The sequence below is a fragment of the Salmo salar genome, chromosome 15 (assembly GCF_965601325.2).
Source record: "Salmo salar chromosome 15, fSalSal1, whole genome shotgun sequence".
Classification (NCBI taxonomy): Eukaryota; Metazoa; Chordata; class Actinopteri; order Salmoniformes; family Salmonidae; genus Salmo; species Salmo salar.
The window spans coordinates 106,602,501-106,620,482 of NC_138305.1; the positions used below are offsets into that span (position 1 = coordinate 106,602,501).

A 17,982-nucleotide genomic window follows, 5' to 3' on the forward strand; every position below is an offset into this window, starting at 1 on the left:
CTCTAAACTTGTTCTATTAAGGATTATAGATACTGAAGCAATTCCCTACACAAAGGCATTGATTGGTGTAAACATAAGCTAAAGCAGTGATGACACTGGTGTGCTCTGAGGAACTGTGAGGTGTGCTCTGAGGAACTGTGAGGTGTGTCTTGAGGAACTGTGAGGTGTGCCTTGAGGAACTGTGAGGTGTGCCCTGAGGAACTGTGAGGTGTGCCCTGAGGAACTGTGAGGTGTGCCCTGAGGAACTGTGAGGTGTGCCCTGAGGAACTGTGAGTTGTGCTCTGAGGAACTGTGAGGTGTGCTCTGAGGAACTGTGAGGTGTGCTCTGAGGAACTGTGAGGTGTGCTCTGAGGAACTGTGAGGTGTGCTCTGAGGAACTGTGAGGTGTGCTCTGAGGAACTGTGAGGTGTGCTCTGAGGAACTGTGAGGTGTGTCTTGAGGAACTGTGAGGTGTGCTCTGAGGAACTGTGAGGTGTGCTCTGAGGAACTGTGAGGTGTGTCTTGAGGAACTGTGAGGTGTGCTCTGAGGAACTGTGAGGTGTGCTCTGAGGAACTGTGAGGTGTGCTCTGAGGAACTGTGAGGTGTGCTCTGACACTTTCCCTAATCTGAACACTCACTTATAAATGGTTAACTATTTATTTAGGAGAACCAGTGACCCTAGAAGGAAAAATCCCCCCTAGAATAGCCAGGTACACGTGTGAGAGGCTGTTTTTTTTTATACATTTTGCATCATTTGAGGGGCGCGAATCACATATAATTTGACTTTGCCTGTAAGACCCATTAGCACAGGCAAGTCTGATTTAGGTTTAGCTGTACCAGCCTAATCAAATAAATGTATCCGTCATGGTTGGACCTTTTTACGAAGGAGAAAACCACTCGTCTCGAGCCCAAATCGTTCAAAAGTAAAGACCCATGTCAAGTTATTATATTGCGTATTCGCGGGACGCTCTTAAAGGGGTACACACAAATGAATCATCATGAGTAAGGCGCTATAACAATAGTTCAAATTAACCCTACTTAATCTATTAAAAAAAAAACTATGTTTGTACTGAAAAGTGATGATTTGCAGTTTGGATCAGATGAGATGGAGGGCATTACCACTGGTAATGGGAACCACTGAGCTAAAAAAAAAAATTCCCACCTTTCCTTTCCTTTTTTTTTTTTTTTTCATGAGGGGATGTGAACAAGTGCACACTTGGAGCAGAAGGGTAGAGAATGGTGACTCCGTGGCAGATTTTTGTGAATATCCATGTTTATTCTTTCAGGTTTAACCGTAACGGCCACCTCAAGTTCCATATGGAGCGACTCCACAGCCAGGACCCTCCGACAAAGAAGACCCGCTCTGGTGGAGGCTCCCAGCAGACCATCATAGTTAACAGTGATGAGGAGGCTCTCGCCACGCTCCAGTGTAAGGAACCATACAAGAGCCTACACACTAGCACGCATACACAGATCATTTCACTGGTTGAATAAGTCAATCTCCATCCATACCATCTGACATTCTGGTTGATATACTGTACACACACTTAGGGCAATACACATAGCTCCCCCAAAGGTGGTTTGAAATGCTCACATTTTAATGTTATTGTATGGTAGCCAGAGCTCCATCTGACCTGGTCTTTGTCCCTGTGTGTCACCAGCAGCTCTGCAGGCAGGACAGATTATCAGCCCAGAGCAGCTACAACAGGCCTTGGGTCAGGAGCACATCATAATGTCCCAGGAACAAGGTCTGGGTCAGGACCATATCATAATGTCCCAGGATCAAGGTCTGGGTCAGGACCACATCATAGTGTCCCAGGAACAAGGCCTGGGTCAGGACCATATCATAGTGTCCCAGGAACAAGGCCTGGAAGACCAAGAGGAGGCCACGTACATTCAGCAGATCACCACAGTGGACGGACAGACGTTACAGTACATGACAGGAGACAACCAGGTGACTGATGTAGACTGTAGATCAGGGGTGTCAAACTGGGGGCAGGAGGTCTTCAACGAGGTCCAGGAGACCACACTGAAAATCGGTTATATTTTCTCGCCACTAAAATGTGCTAAAAAGTTCACTATCCAGTACTTTAGAATTTTCAATGTTCCATGACTATCTTTCATTTCTGTGATGTATTAGTGAGCTGGACACAGCCAATAAACTGTATGAATGTGTAGATCCATCATAATTTATGAACCGTTTTTAGATTTGGTTTTAGTCATTTTAAAGTAATATTGAGTTCAAAACCACAAACGTTTTTATTTATTATATTTTTTTACTCAAACCAACTGCGGGCCGGATTGGACCCCCTGGCGTGCTGGATGTTTGATACCCCTGCTGTAGATAGAGCTATAGCTAGATACCAGAGGTGGCTAGTGGATAGAGATATAGGAGGACGGTCACATGGTTTCCATGTGTTCGATATCTTTCCATCCGTTCCATTCCAGCCACTACAATGAGCCCGTCCTCCTATACCTCTACCCACCAGCCTCCTCTGCTAGATACATACAGTAGATTCCTTTACAAATGGAGTTAGGTACGACTACTTACAGTGTATTCGGGAAGGATTCAGATCACTTGACTTTTTCCACATTTTGTTACTTTACAGCCTTATTCTAAAATGGACCAAAAAATGATAATTCCTCATCAATCTACTAGACACAATACGTCATAATGACAAAGCGAAAACAGAAATACCTTACTTGAGCGCTCAGGTTCATCCTGTTTATTATGGGGTATTGTTTGTAGATTGATGAGGAATTATTATTTATTTAATCAATTTTAGAATAAGGCTGTAACGTAACAAAATGTGGAAAAAGTCAAGGGGTCTGAATACTTTCCGAAGGCACTGTTAACACTATGATATAGAGACGGGACAGACCGTGACAATCTAGTTCCCCTCCTTCGCCCTCCCAGGTCTAGTTCCCCTCCTTCGCCCTCCCAGGTCTAGTTCCCCTCCTTCGCCCTCCCAGGTCTAGTTCCCCTCCTTCGCCCTCCCAGGTCTAGTTCCCCTCCTTCGCCCTCCCAGGTCTAGTTCCCCTCCTTCGCCCTCCCAGGTCTAGTTCCCCTCCTTCGCCCTCCCAGGTCTAGTTCCCCTCCTTCGCCCTCCCAGGTCTAGTTCCCCTCCTTCGCCCTCCCAGGTCTAGTTCCCCTCCTTCGCCCTCCCAGGTCTAGTTCCCCTCCTTCGCCCTCCCAGGTCTAGTTCCCCTCCTTCGCCCTCCCAGGTCTAGTTCCCCTCCTTCGCCCTCCCAGGTCTAGTTCCCCTCCTTCGCCCTCCCAGGTCTAGTTCCCCTCCTTTGCCCTCCCAGGTCTAGTTCCCCTCCTTTGCCCTGCCAGGTCTAATTCCCCTCCTTCGCCCTCCCAGGTCCAGTATATCATCTCTCAGGATGGAGTCCAACACTTCCTACCTCAGGAGTACGTGGTACTAGCAGACGGGAACCACATCCAGATGTCAGATGGCCAGATCATCCAGTATGAGCATGATGGTGCCTTCCTGCAGGAGCAACAGGTGAGGGAGAGAGGACCCCAAAAACATTAAATCCCAAAATTACTCAATCCAGAATAAATCTTTATTTTAGTATTATTATGTAATGGAAAGGTGCTACAGTGAGGGGAAAAAGTATTTGATCCCCTGCTGATTTTGTACGTTTGCCCACTGACAAAGAAATGATCAGTCAATAATTTTAATGGTAGGTTTATTTGAACAGTGAGAGACAGAGTAACAACAACAAAAATCCAGAAAAATGCATGTCAAAAATGTTATAAATCGATTTGCATTTTAATGAGGGAAATAAGTATTTGACCCCCTCTCAATCAGAAAGATATCTGGCTCCCAGGTGTCTTTTATACAGGTAACGAGCTGAGATTAGGAGCACACTCTTAAAGGGAGTGCTCCTAATCTCAGTTTGTTACCTGTATAAAAGACACCTGTCCACAGAAGCAATCAATCAATCAGATTCCAAACTCTCCACCATGGCCAAGACCAAAGAGCTCTCCAAGGATGTCAGGGACAAGATTGTAGACCTACACAAGGCTGGAATGGGCTACAAGACCATCGCCAAGCAGCTTGGTGAGAAGGTAACAACAGTTGGTGCGATTATTCGCAAATGGAAGAAACACAAAGGAACTGTCAATATCCCTCGGCCTGGGGCTCCATGCAAGATCTCACCTCGTGGAGTTGCAATGATCATGAGAACGGTGAGGAATCAGCCCAGAACTACACGGGAGGATCTTGTAAATGATCTCAAGGCAGCTGGGACCATAGTCACCAAGAAAACAATTGGTAACACACTACGCCGTGAAGGACTGAAATCCTGCAGCGCCCGCAATGTCCCCCTGCTTAAGAAAGCACATATACAGGCCCGTCTGAAGTTTGCCAATGAATATCTGAATGATTCAGAGGACAACTGGGTGAAAGTGTTGTGGTCAGATGAGACCAAAATGGAGCTCTTTGGCATCAACTCAACTCGCCGTGTTTGGAGGAGGAGGAATGCTGCCTATGACCACAAGAACACCATCTCCACCGTCAAACATGGAGGTGGAAACATTATGCTTTGGGGGTGTTTCTCTGCTAAGGGGACAGGACAACTTCACCGCATCAAAGGGACGATGGACGGGGCCATGTACCGTCAAATCTTGGGTGAGAACCTCCTTCCCTCAGCCAGGGCATTGAAAATGGGTCGTGGATGGGTATTCCAGCATGACAATGACCCAAAACATACGGCCAAGGCAACAAAGGAGTGGCTCAAGAAGAAGGACATTAAGGTCCTGGAGTGGCCTAGCCAGTCTTCAGACCTTAATCCCATAGAAAATCTGTGGAGGAAGCTGAAGGTTCAAGTTGCCAAACATCAGCCTCGAAACCTTAATGACTTGGAGAAGATCTGCAAAGAGGAGTGGGACAAAATCCCTCCTGAGATGTGTGCAAACCTGGTGGCCAACTACAAGAAACGTCTGACCTCTGTGATTGCCAACAAGGGTTTTGCCACCAAGTACTAAGTCATGTTTTGCAGAGGGGTCAAATACTTATTTCCCTCATTAAAATGCAAATCATTTTATAACATTTGACATGCGTTTTAATGGATTTTTTTTGTTATTCTGTCTCTCACTGTTCAAATAAACCTACTATTAAAATTATAGACTGATAATTTCTTTGTCAGTGGGCAAACGTACAAAATCAGCAGGGGATCAAATACTTTTTTCCCTCACTGTATACAGTGCCTTCGGAAAGTATTCAGACCCCTTGACTTTTTTCACAATGTTGTTACATTACAACCTTATTCTAAAATGGATATATACACAAAACCCCATAATGACAAAGTGAAAACAGGTTTTTAGGATTTTTTGCAAATGTATTCAGACTCTTTGCTATGAGACTTGAAATTGAGCTCAGGTGCGTCCTGTTTCCATTGATCATCCTTGATGTTTCTACAACTTGATTGGAGTCCACCTGTGGTAAATTCAATTGATTGGACATGATTTGGAAAGGCACACACCTGTCTACATAAGGTCACACAGTTGACAGAGCATGTCAGCAAAAACCAAGCCATGAGGTCGAAGGAATTGTCCGTAGAGCTCAGAGACAAGATTTTGTCGAGGCACAGATCTGGGGAAGGGTACCAAAACATTTCTGCAGCATTGAAGGTCCCAAGTACACAGTGGCCTCCATCATTCTTAAATGGAGTTTGGAACCCCCAAGACTCTTCCTACATTTGGCTGCCTGGCCAAACTGAGCAATCAGGGGAGAAGTTCCTTGGTCAGGGAGGGGACCAAGAACCTGATGGTCACTCTGACAGAGCTCCATAGGTCCTCTGTGGAGATAGAACCTTCCAGAAGGACAACCATCTCTGCAGCACTCCACCAATCAGGCCTATATGGTAGAGTGGCCAGACGGAAGCCACTCCTCAGTAAAAGTCACATGACAGCCCACTTGGAGTTTCCAAAAGGTACCTAAAGGAGTCTCAGACCATGAGAAACAAGATTCTCTCATCTGATGAAAGCAAGATTGAACTTTAGAATAAGTCTGTAACGTAACATAATGTGGAAAACCCAAGGGGTCTGAATACTTTCCGACTGCACTGTATGTGCATTGCTTACTCTATTGTTTGAAAACCGTATGTTAGATTGTTAACTGTTTAAAACTGTCTTGCAGATTGCCCTGAGTCATGACGGGCAGATCCAGTATCTTCCAATCAGTTCAGAACAACAGATAGTCAGTCCTGAGGACCTGGAGGGTGCTGAACATTCTGCCGTTACTGGTATGTTAACACACTGTCTGCTTCATACATTTGACCAGGGTTCTCAACTCCTGCCAGCTACGGGATGTGCAGGCTTTCCTTCCAACCCTGTAGCAACACCTGGTTCACTCCTTCCAACCCTGTAGCAACACCTGGTTCACTCCTTCCAACCCTGTAGCAACACCTGGTTCACTCCTTCCAACCCTGTAGCAACACCTGGTTCACTCCTTCCAACCCTGTAGCTACACCTGGTTCACTCCTTCCAACCCTGTAGCAACACCTGGTTCACTCCTTCCAACCCTGTAGCAACACCTGGTTCACTCCTTCCAACCCTGTAGCAACACCTGGTTCACTCCTTCCAACCCTGTAGCAACACCTGGTTCACTCCTTCCAACCCTGTAGCTACACCTGGTTCACTCCTTCCAACCCTGTAGCAACACCTGGTTCACTCCTTCCAACCCTGTAGCAACACCTGGTTCACTCCTTCCAACCCTGTAGCAACACCTGGTTCACTCCTTCCAACCCTGTAGCAACACCTGGTTCACTCCTTCTAACCCTGTAGCAACACCTGGTTCACTCCTTCCAACCCTGTAGCAACACCTGGTTCACTCCTTCCAACCCTGTAGCAACACCTGGTTCACTCCTTCCAACCCTGTAGCAAAACCTGGTTCATGTTATCCCGAGGGCTCCCGAGTGGCGCAGCGGTCTAAGGCACTGCACCTCAGTGCTAGAAGCGTCACTACAAACCCTGGTTCGATCCCCTGCTGTATCACAACCAGCCGTGATCTTGGAGTCCCATAGGGCGGCGCACAGTTGTCCCAGCTTCGTCCGGGTTAAGGGAAGGATTGACCGGGGTAGGCCCTCACTGTAAAATAAGAATTTGTTCTTAACTGACTTGCCTAATTAAATAAAAAAATCCTCATGGTCTCTATACGTAACACCAGGATTTGTTGATTATTTGAATCAGTAGTTTTAGAGGCGACGGGCTGGAACAAAAGAGCTCAAGAACTGGAGGTTGAGAACCTTGAAATGGTTGTTATCTTGTCAGTTTATTAACACTACCTGCTCTCCCTCCCTCCCTCCCTCCCTCCCTCCCTCCCTCCCTCCCTCCCTCCCTCCCTCCCTCCCTCCCTCTCTGTTCCAGCGGTAGCAGATGCAGCCTTGCAACAGACCCAGACGGTCTATACAGAGGCCACACAAGAACAGCTGGAGCAGCTCCAACAGCAGGGAATCCAGTATGATGTCATCACCTTCACCGATGAGTAGAGAACCTCTGTCGGACGGATGGAAGTCGGGAGGGATGGCTCTCTGTGATTGCGGACTTGTCTCCTAGTATGATGTCTACTATCGGCTGCCTGACGACCGTATGTAGTGCAGGACTAGGACGGTGGAACCACGATGACCAGTGACCTCCAGCGTGGTTCGACAGGATCGGCCTGAGCGAGACAGCAGAGAATCTACAAATCATTGTGTAAAATCATCCCAAACAGCTACTCGTTATGCTATCAAGATTGGCAAATCTGGGCAGGGTCTTGCCCAGGTCCATCCCTTAGAACACACTGGTCTACTCTCTAGGAGCTCTGCCGTGCTTCAGATACCCAGAACACACTGCTCTACTCTCTAGGAGCTCTGCCGTGCTTCAGATACCCAGAACACACTGCTCTACTCTCTAGGAGCTCTGCCGTGCTTCAGTTACCCAGAACACACTGCTCTACTCTCTAGGAGCTCTGCCGTGCTTCAGATACCCAGAACACACTGCTCTACTCTCTAGGAGCTCTGCCGTGCTTCAGATACCTGGGATGATAGAAACAGCACTTGAGAGGATTTTAGTGGCTGGTAGATCTATCACTCATAGTGGGAGTGTTGAATAGATGAACTCTCACTGTTAAGTAGATCTATAAACAGAAGCTTTTGTAAATTCTAAATATTGTACCCGTCGCTTCTAAGTTAATCAATAGGGGCTGATGTACATTAAAGAACAAAGTTACACACGGTTGGGGTGATCTAGGCTGTGTGTCAAATGCCACCCTATGCCCTACATAGTGCACTACTTTTGACCAGGGCCCTTCGAAAGTAGTGCACTAAATAGGGAATAGTTTGCCATTTTGGTACGTAGGTGTACTCTGTAATTATTTAAGGTCTGCGGTTTCCTCAACACCTGCTTTGACTTGCAAGACAATGTCACGAAAGAAAACATTTAAAATGGCTGATATGTTTTAGAATAAAGCACAGCTTCCAATGGACGTTAAGTTTTGAATAGGAAAGGACTATGTGAAGACTGCCTCTGGAGGATTGATATTTGAAGATATTTGTACATATCTTTTTGCATATGAAGCATTTTGTTCCATGATTTGCTTAAATGAAAATCGCTGAATAAGCTAAAAGCTGATGCCAAATAAATCACAACATTTACATATGAATCATTTAGCAGACGCTCTTATCCAGAGCGACTTAAAGGAGCAATTAGAGTTAAGTGCCTTGCTCAAGGGCACATCAACAGATTTTTCGCCTAGTTAAAGCAAGGATTCAAACCAGCGACCTTTTGGTTTCTGGCCCAATGCTCTAATCGCTTGGCTAGCTGCCACACCATTACCACATTCTGTCAGATCTTTCACTTTCCTTTATGTGATTTGTTTTCTTATGTTTTAATATTGGCCAGATATTTTGTTTTTCAATGACAAAAAAAACATTATAGAGCTATTATGATACTACTTGAAACTGTGATACCTGAGCTGGTACCATGACAACAGTACAACCTATCATCCTTCTACTCTAAGCCAATAATAAGTGTTCTGAAACTTGTAAATTGCAAGTTAGAGAGACACCCCCTCCCTCCCTCGCCCAAATGAAGGAAGTGAATCACAAGGCTGGTCTCGGAACAATGCAGAAAAACTGCTGTCAACTCCAGTTGCCTTTTTTTGTTTGGTGACTAGGATGTGTGGGGACAGCTGCCCAGCCTCAGTGAGTATTTGACTGAAGATGAAGATTATCTTTCTCTTGATTCTTCTATTAGGTGAGATTTTATCCAGGTTTGTCTCATTTAAGATAAAACAAAAAAATATACATAAATAATTTGCGAGAGACCCACATGATAAAAATGAATCTAGTATACTGTAGTGTTTTTGCAGACTGTACTATACTGTAGTATTTACTGTAGTGTCTTTGCAGTATAACTGTAGGATTTACTGTAGTGTTTTTTTGTTGGTTTGTTTTATTATCTTTGACATTTGAGGCTTTCTCCCTCAGGAAACCTACTGGAGAAATACTAAAGCCTTGTTCACACTTCAGACCTTAATGCTCTAATCAGTTTTGTTTTCAAAATCTATTTTGGTCTACTGACTGTCCAAACAGCAAGTTACAAATGACCAAATCAGATGTGTGTGTGTGTGTGTTCAGACAGCAGTCATTGGCTGACATGGCTATGCTAGTTGTCGTAGTAACGACGGGGGTCTTTGGTGTAGTCTGATTGGTGGTGCTCCTGCTTCCCATCACTCAGAAGTTATGTAACAACCTTAGGTGACAACAATGCGTCACCATGGGCGTTTCCCAGTTGCTTTGAATATTCAAAATCATAGTGTAAAAAAACACTTTTAAAGCCTCAAAGGACAAGATGATACAACTTTGAAAAGTAGTTATTTTTGGCTAGCCAAGGCAGTCAACTAGCTAGGTAGCTACAGCGCGTTCCAAAATAATTCACACACCTTGACTTTTTCCACATTTTGTTTTGTTACAGACTGAATATAAAATGGATTAAATTGAGATTGTGTGTCACTGGCCTACACACAATACCCCATAATGTCAAAGTGGAATTATGTTTTTAGAAATGTTTACAGATGAATTTAAAATGAAAAGCTGAAATGTCTTGCGTCAATAAGTATCCAAGCCCTTTGTAATGGTATGGCCTCACTCTGTGCAATAATAGTGTTTAACATGATTTTTGAATGGCTAGCTCATCTCTGTAGCCCACACATACAATTATCTGTAAGGTCCCTCAATCGAGCAGTTCATTTCAACCACAAAGACCAGGGAGGTTTTCCAACACCTCGCAAAAAAGGGCACCTATTGATCAATGGGTAAAAATAAAAAAGCAGACATTGAATATCCCTTTGAGCACAGTGAAGTTATTTATTACACTTTGGATGGTGTATCTATACACCCAGTCACTACAAAGATACAGGCGTCCTTCCTAACTCAGTTGTCGGAGAGAAAGTAAACCGCTCAGGGATTTCACCATGAGGCCAATGGTGACTTTAAAACAGTTACAGAGTTTAATGGCTGTGATAGGAGAACACTGAGGATGGATCAACAACATTGTAGTTACTCCACAATACTAACCTAAATGACAGAGTGATAAGAAGGAAGTCTGTACAGAATACAAATATTACAAAATAGGCATCCTGTTTCCAACAAGGCACTGAAGTAAAACTGCAAATGTGACAAAGAAATTAACTTTGTCCTGAGTACAAAGCTTTATGTTTGGGGCAAATCCATGGTGGTGGGTGCGTCATGTTATGGGTATGCTTGTCATCGGCAAGGAATAGGGAGTTTTTTTAGGATAAAAAGAAACGTACTAGAGCTAAGGACTGGCAACATCCTAGAGGAAAACCTGGTTCAGTCTGCTTTCCACCAGACACTGGGAGAACAATTCACCTTTCAGCAGGATAATAACCTAAAACAGTTGTGATTTAAATCTGCTTGAATATCTCTGGCAAGACTTTGAAATGGTTGTCTAGAAATGATCAACAACCAATTTGACAGAGCTTGAATAATTTTGAACAGAATAATGGGCAAATATTGTACAATCCAGGTGTGTAAAGCTCTTAGAGACTTACCCAGAAAGACTCACAGCTGTAATCGCTGCCAAAGGTGATTCTAACATGTATTGACTCAGGTCTGAATACTTATGTAAATCCAATATTTCATTTTTTTTTTTTTTTATGTGCAAAAAAAATCTAAAACAGGTTTTCACTTTTATTATGAGGTATTGTGTGTAGATGGGTGAGGAAAAAATATACAGTGGGGGAAAAAGGTATTTGATCCCCTGCTGATTTTGTATGTTTGCCCACTGACAAAGAAAGGATCAGTCTATAATTTTAATGGTAGGTTTATTTGAACAGTGAGAGACAGAATAACAACAAAAATATCCAGAAAAACACATGTCAAAAATGTTATAAATTGATTTGCATTTTATTGAGGGAAATAAGTATTTCACCCCCTCTCAATCAGAAAGATTTATGGCTCCCAGGTGTCTTTTATACAGGTAACGAGCTGAGATTAGGAGCACACTTAAAGGGAGTGCTCCTAACCGCAGGTTGTTACCTGTAAAAACACACCTGTCCACAGAAGCAATCAATCAATCAGATTCCAAACTCTCCACCATGGCCAAGACCAAAGAGCTCTCCAAGGATGTCAGGGACAAGATTGTAGACCTACACAAGGCTGGAATGGGCTACAAGACCATCGCCAAGCAGCTTGGTGAGAAGGTGACAACATTTGGTGCGGTTATTCGCAAATGGAAGAAACACAAAGGAACTGTCAATATCCCTCGGCTTGGGGCTCCATGCAAGATCTCACCTCGTGGAGTTGCAATGATCATGAGAACGGTGAGGAATCAGCCCAGAACTACACGGGAGGATCTTGTAAATGATCTCAAGGCAGCTGGGACCATAGTCACCAAGAAAACAATTGGTAACACACTACGCCGTGAAGGACTGAAATCCTGCAGCGCCCGCAATGTCCCCCTGCTTAAGAAAGCACATATACAGGCCCGTCTGAAGTTTGCCAATGAATATCTGAATGATTCAGAGGACAACTGGGTGAAAGTGTTGTGGTCAGATGAGACCAAAATGGAGCTCTTTGGCATCAACTCAACTCGCCGTGTTTGGAGGAGGAGGAATGCTGCCTATGACCACAAGAACACCATCTCCACCGTCAAACATGGAGGTGGAAACATTATGCTTTGGGGGTGTTTCTCTGCTAAGGGGACAGGACAATTTCACCGCATCAAAGAGACGATGGACGGGGCCATGTACCGTCAAATCCTGGGCGAGAACCTCATTCCCTCAGCCAGGGCATTGAAAATGGGTCGTGGATGGGTATTCCAGCATGACAATGACCCAAAACATACGGCCAAGGCAACAAAGGAGTGGCTCAAGAAGAAGCACATTAAGGTCCTGGAGTGGCCTAGCCAGTCTCCAGACCTTAATCCCATAGAAAATCTGTGGAGGGAGCTGAAGGTTCGAGTTGCCAAACGTCAGCCTCGAAACCTTAATGACTTGGAGAAGATCTGCAAAGAGGAGTGGGACAAAATCCCTCCTGAGATGTGTGCAAACCTGGTGGCCAACTACAAGAAACGTCTGACCTCTGTGATCTCCAACAAGGGTTTTGCCACCAAGTACTTAGTCATGTTTTGCAGAGGGGTGAAATACTTATTTCCCTCATTAAAATGCAAATCATTTTATAACATTTGACATGCGTTTTAATGGATTTTTTTTGTTATTCTGTCTCTCACTGTTCAAATAAACCTACTATTAAAATTATAGACTGATAATTTCTTTGTCAGTGGGCAAACGTACAAAATCAGCAGGGGATCAAATACTTTTTTCCCCCACTGTATATTAATCTGTTTTGAGTTCATGGTGTTAAACAACTGTGGAATAAGTCAAGGTTTATGACTCATTTTTGAAGGCACTGTAGGAAGGTGGCTTGAAATTGCTTTTTGGCTGTTCACTGTAGGAAAAATAACAGATTTTAATCAGATATGCAATTTTTGGGGGGATTTGAGTCACTTCAAACTGCCCATGGAAATGAGGCTAAAAATAACACATTTTCCATAACCTGTAGGTAGGACTGGGGTCTGAATGGTTTCTGCTCTCTTTTCAATAAGCTGTAGACAACACAATATGGTCTATACTTGGCATGTAGATTTCTCACTTATGGGTGGCACAAAATAAGATATGGGGGAGGGGAATGATCAGGGTGCGTTCAGAAGGTATTCAGACCCCTTGACTTTTTCCACATTTTGTTACATTACAGCCTTATTCTAAAATGTATTTTCCTCATCAATCTACACATAATGCCCCATGAAAACAGTTTTTTTTTATTTTTTTTATTTGAGCAAATGTATTTAAAAAAATACCTTATTTCCATAAATATTCAGATCCTTTGCTATGACACTTGATCATCCTTGAGATGTTTCGACAACTTGATTGGAGTCCACCTGTGGTAAATTCAATTGATTTGAACATGATTTGGAAAGGCAAACACCAGTCTATATATGGTCACACAGTTGACAGTGCATGTCAGCAAAAACCAAGCCATGAGGTCGAAGGAATTGTCCGTAGAGTTCAGAGACAGGATTGTGCCGAGGCACAGATCTGAGGAAGGGTACCAAAACATTTCTGCAGCATTGAAGGTCCCCAAGAACACAGTGGCCTCCATCATTCGTAAATGGAAGAAGTTTGGAACCACCAAGACTTTTCCTAGAGCTGGCCAAACTGAGCCATCTGGGGAGAAGGGCCTTGGTCAGGGAGGTGACCAAGAACCCGATGGTCACTCTGACAGAGCTCCAGAGTGCCTCTGTGGAGATAGAACCTTCCAGAAGGACAACCATCTCTGCAACACTACCAATCAGGCCTTTATGGTAGAGTGGCCAGACGGAAGCCACTCCTTAGTAAAAGGCACATGACAGCCCACTTGGAGTTTGCCAAAAGGCAACTAAAGGATTCTCATGAGAAACAAGATTCTCTGATCTGATGAAAGCAAGATTGAAATATTTGGCCTGAATGCAATACGTCACTTCTGGAGGAAAACATGCCAATACCATCACTACGGTGAATCATGGTGGTGGCAGCATCCTGCTGTGGGGATGTTTTTCAGTGGCAGGGACTGGGAGACTAGTCAGGATCAAGGGAAAGATGAATGGAGCAAAGTACAGAAAGATCCTTGATGAAAACCTGCTCCATAGCACTGAAGACCATCTCCATAGCACTGAAGGTTCATCTTCCAACAGGACAACGACCCTAAATACACAGCCAAGACAACGCAGGAGTGGCTTCAGGACAAGTCTCTGAATGTCTTTGAGTGGCCCAGCCAGAGCCCGGACTTGAACCTGATCGAACATCTCGGGAGAGACCTGAAAATAGCTGTGTAGTGACACTCCCCATCCAACCTGACAGAGCTTGAGAGGATCTGCAGAGAAGAATGGGAGAAACTGCCCAAATACAGGTGTGCCAAGCTTGTTGCGTCATACCCAAGAAGACTTGAGGCTGTAATCGCTGCCAAAGGTGCTTCAACAAAGTACTGAGTAAAGGGTCTGAATACTTATGTAAATGTGATAGTTCAGTTTCTTTTTATTTTAATACATCTCTATAGTAAGTACTGTATAATATTATATACTTAACTAGTATTTTTTCATGTGGGGGATCTGCTTGTTTGTCATTTCGTAGTGTGTTTGTTTGATAGATGACCCTGAGATGGAAGCACAACAGAGGACAGTGGTGAATGGACAAGCGCTGCTGAGATTTGTCTTTCCTCCTTTCTACAATGGTTATGAGAAGTTCTGTTCTAAACTATATCCTGGGGGAATTTCTGTTATTGTGAATACCAGAGGATATGTCAACGACTTCTACAAGGGAAGAGTATCCACAACAGAATACAACGGTGTGATGGACGTTATGATATGGAATTTAAAGCCAGTGGACGCTGGCGACTACAGGTGTGCTGTTGTCACCATTGGATGGAATCATATCTACAGTGACTATAACCTCCAGATTGGTAAGAACCATCATAAATAAATCATACTAAATCTCATATGAAGTTTCATCTGGGGAAAGAAAGTTATTCTGTTGTATTCTAGGAACTGTGATATTGTAAACCAATCAGTGTTGAAGACAAAGAAATCTGTACAGGATGAGGAAGTCACCTTTTTAAAATAACAACATAACTGTATTGAGATGAGTGCTTATTAAACTCAGTCTCTGTTTAGATAGTGGTCGACGTAGTGGTCCTGTATCCCCTCGACCTCCGGTCAGGTCAACCATCAGCCCCTTCATCTTCTCTTCCTCATCACACACATCTGGGCCTGTTTTCACCAACGACCACAGTGACAGCCCCAGGTGCAATCTCTCTCTAACACTAGTTCATTATTCCTCATAGTTGATCATATTTCTGGGAGCGTTTTAATGCCTATGTCAATATGTTGTCATGTTTGTCCTGTTCACCTGGTAGTGTTCCCTGGAGCTTTGGTTTACCACTGGCTGCAGGTCTTTGCATCGCTATGGTGATTGTGATCAGCTCAGTAGTCCTTGTTGTGGTTCATCACAAAATCATCAAGAAAAGTAAGAGGACAAACCTTCAGTGTTACATAGATGAATTGCTGTTCATGTTGAAATAATTTTTCAAATGCGTAGGCTATGACCGTTTTAGCCAGTAGATGTGCAATATATTTTTTTCAATTGTAGCACTGTGTCTGTTCTCTGTTTTTAAATTGATGTAATAACCTCGTTCTTCGCAGAGAAATGTGGAGCAACTTCCAGTGACTCAGCTGCACACATCCTCTCAGTAAGTGCTAAAGGTGGACTTTGTCTCTGTGACTCAGTGTCAAATGTCTTTTGGCCCAGAAACAACAACCAAAGAATAATAATTGTGTTTGAACTTGACGTTCCCATTATGTATTTTCCCTGTTGATGGCTTCTGTAGTGTGCCCCGTACTGAACAGTTTATTAACTACTTATAAATATGTATTTCTACTCACAACGTATACCTTAAAGTCCCAATGCAGACGTTTTTATCTCATCAAAACAAATGTGCGTAAGAATTAAGTACCTTACTGTAATAGATTTTTCATTAAAATGGGCAAAAATATATTTCTCAAGCAATAGGACTTTCTGGGAGTGTTCTAAGTGGGGACACTCCCGCCCATAGAAACCTGATGATTTTAGAAAGTCCTGTCCTGTGTAGAATGTATTTTCAATCAGCAACTATCAGAAAATAGCCTCTATCAAATGTGTTCTCACTTTTAGTGTTAGTTTCAGTGTTATTGCACAACAGCTGATAAAACTATGAAAACACAGGAAAAACTGAATTTAAGTCTGTAATATGCAGGATGTCCTTCAGGAGGAGAGCAGTATTGTCTACACCACAGTGGACTTCAAGCCTCATAAGAACCATACCACTGAGCTGTATGCTAATTTACAGACACTCAGCAGCCCCAGAAGCCCCGACGCACACAGAGAGCCTGCTGGGACAGTGGTGTACTCCACACTGGCTAGCAACCGATGCTGAACCGGATTATCTTTCTGATGTTTCCCAGAACTGTTTCTGTTGTCTTGATAAGTTATGACCAGGCTATCTGTATCTTGCTACAATGTGGATAATTAAGTATGAAAACTGTGTTTTAAAGCTAGAATCTTTAGTTGCTACATACATTTTTTTGATCTTATGAATTCATTATATATACCCATTTGATTCTTGAAGAATATAACGAATAAATGCCTCATGACCTTAGTTCAACTGTCGTCCCCCATCAGAACCCAAAATATACGCTTTTTTTACTCCAATGTTTGAAAACAAACATTGTATAACCTCAACCTGGTTTAGGGCTCTATTCAATCAGATCAACTTTAGTCGATGAGTGGTTGTTTTTGCGGTGTTGGAGGTGGAACTGCCTGCAGGGTTATCAAATCCACAAGCGGCTCCGGGCATTATACCTAAAGGTGGACATTGCCATGGAGTCGCAATAATAGAAATCTCACGCAGCTTTGTTTACAAGTTTGAACACTGCAATGTGAGATGTAATCTACACCTCAATTAGGCTGATAATTATTTTTAATTTGAGCGTCATTATTTCTGTTTATAAACTGGGTGGTTCCAGCCCTGAATGCTGATTGGTTGACAGCCGTTGTATATGAGACCATATACCACGGGTATGACAAAACATTTATTTTTACTACTCTAATTACGTTGGTAACCAGTTTATAATAGCAATAAGGCACCTTGGGTGTTTGTGATATATGGCCAATATACCACGGCTAAGGGCTGTGTCCAGGCACTCCACGTTGTGTCATGCTTAGAACAGCCCTTAGCCGTGGTATATTGGCCATATATACCACACCTCGCCGGGCCTTATTGCTTAAATAGCCTACATATTCTTGCTTTGAACTTCTAACCGGAGTGGGAGCGAGTGGGACGGGTGCGACTATTGTCACGCAGGCACAACAGCAGCCTCTCACCGGTTTGACCGCTCCAACTAGGTTCCGACACCGCCAAAACATCAGCTATGCTGGTGTCGGCTATCGCCAGCTGACGCTTGATTTGATTGAATCTAAGTTTTATGCCATCGTGTTGATATCATGGATGGTCCGTCGTTGCATCCACAGCTCTGTCTATTCATTTGAGAGGTTACATTTCTCCAGGCCCATCCGTCAGCTTTTTATCGAAACAGAGGAGGGGTGACCACTTTGTTTCAGATAAAGATTCTAGCTTTAAGGTGATTGATTTATATCTATTTTGACTTATAAACCATACAAATAAAGGATTTACTTTTGAGTTTGATATCAGACTGTGTTTTAACAAGCTGGTTCAGTTGACAGGCTGAGATAGATACTGTATCTATCTGGACTTCAGCTTATCTGGCATCCAATCACCAGTCCTTATCCGTTTCCTCTGGAGAAAACCCTTACAGCCAGAGCGTTCTCGTACACCGAGTCCTATAGGAGATGGTTATCTATGGTTCTGGGCCTACCTGCCTTCACCATGTCCAGATCTAT

At 43.6% G+C, this 17,982-nt stretch overlaps 2 protein-coding genes across 6 annotated transcripts in view; both read left to right on the forward strand.

Moving 5' to 3' along the window:
* Window positions 1–8,634, forward strand: part of znf335 (zinc finger protein 335) — a 35,628-nt gene extending 26,994 nt beyond the window's left edge. For 3 of the 4 annotated variants that reach the window (XM_045696445.2, XM_082962247.1, XM_082962248.1), the window contains exons 26-30: window positions 1,267–1,409; window positions 1,642–1,934; window positions 3,346–3,489; window positions 6,130–6,235; window positions 7,359–8,634. In XM_045696445.2, the coding sequence (XP_045552401.2) occupies window positions 1,267–1,409; window positions 1,642–1,934; window positions 3,346–3,489; window positions 6,130–6,235; window positions 7,359–7,480 (808 nt within the window). In that variant the 3' untranslated portion in view covers window positions 7,481–8,634. The remainder of the gene's footprint in view (window positions 1–1,266; window positions 1,410–1,641; window positions 1,935–3,345; window positions 3,490–6,129; window positions 6,236–7,358) is intronic. The other variant, XM_082962246.1, reaches the window with a different exon arrangement.
* Window positions 8,635–9,086: 452 nt separating this feature from the next.
* Window positions 9,087–17,767, forward strand: LOC145860928 (uncharacterized). 2 transcript variants are annotated; one of them, XM_082962250.1, is made up of 6 exons: window positions 9,087–9,175; window positions 14,678–14,989; window positions 15,201–15,330; window positions 15,443–15,552; window positions 15,729–15,775; window positions 16,319–17,767. In XM_082962250.1, exons 2-6 carry the CDS (start codon window positions 14,689–14,691, stop codon window positions 16,496–16,498), a joined length of 768 nt encoding a protein of 255 aa, XP_082818376.1. In that variant the 5' UTR covers window positions 9,087–9,175; window positions 14,678–14,688; the 3' UTR covers window positions 16,499–17,767. The 2 variants fall into 2 exon arrangements, with proteins under 2 accessions (XP_082818376.1, XP_082818375.1); XM_082962249.1 differs by having other exon boundaries at window positions 9,107–9,227.
* The last annotated feature ends 215 nt before the right edge of the window (window positions 17,768–17,982 follow it).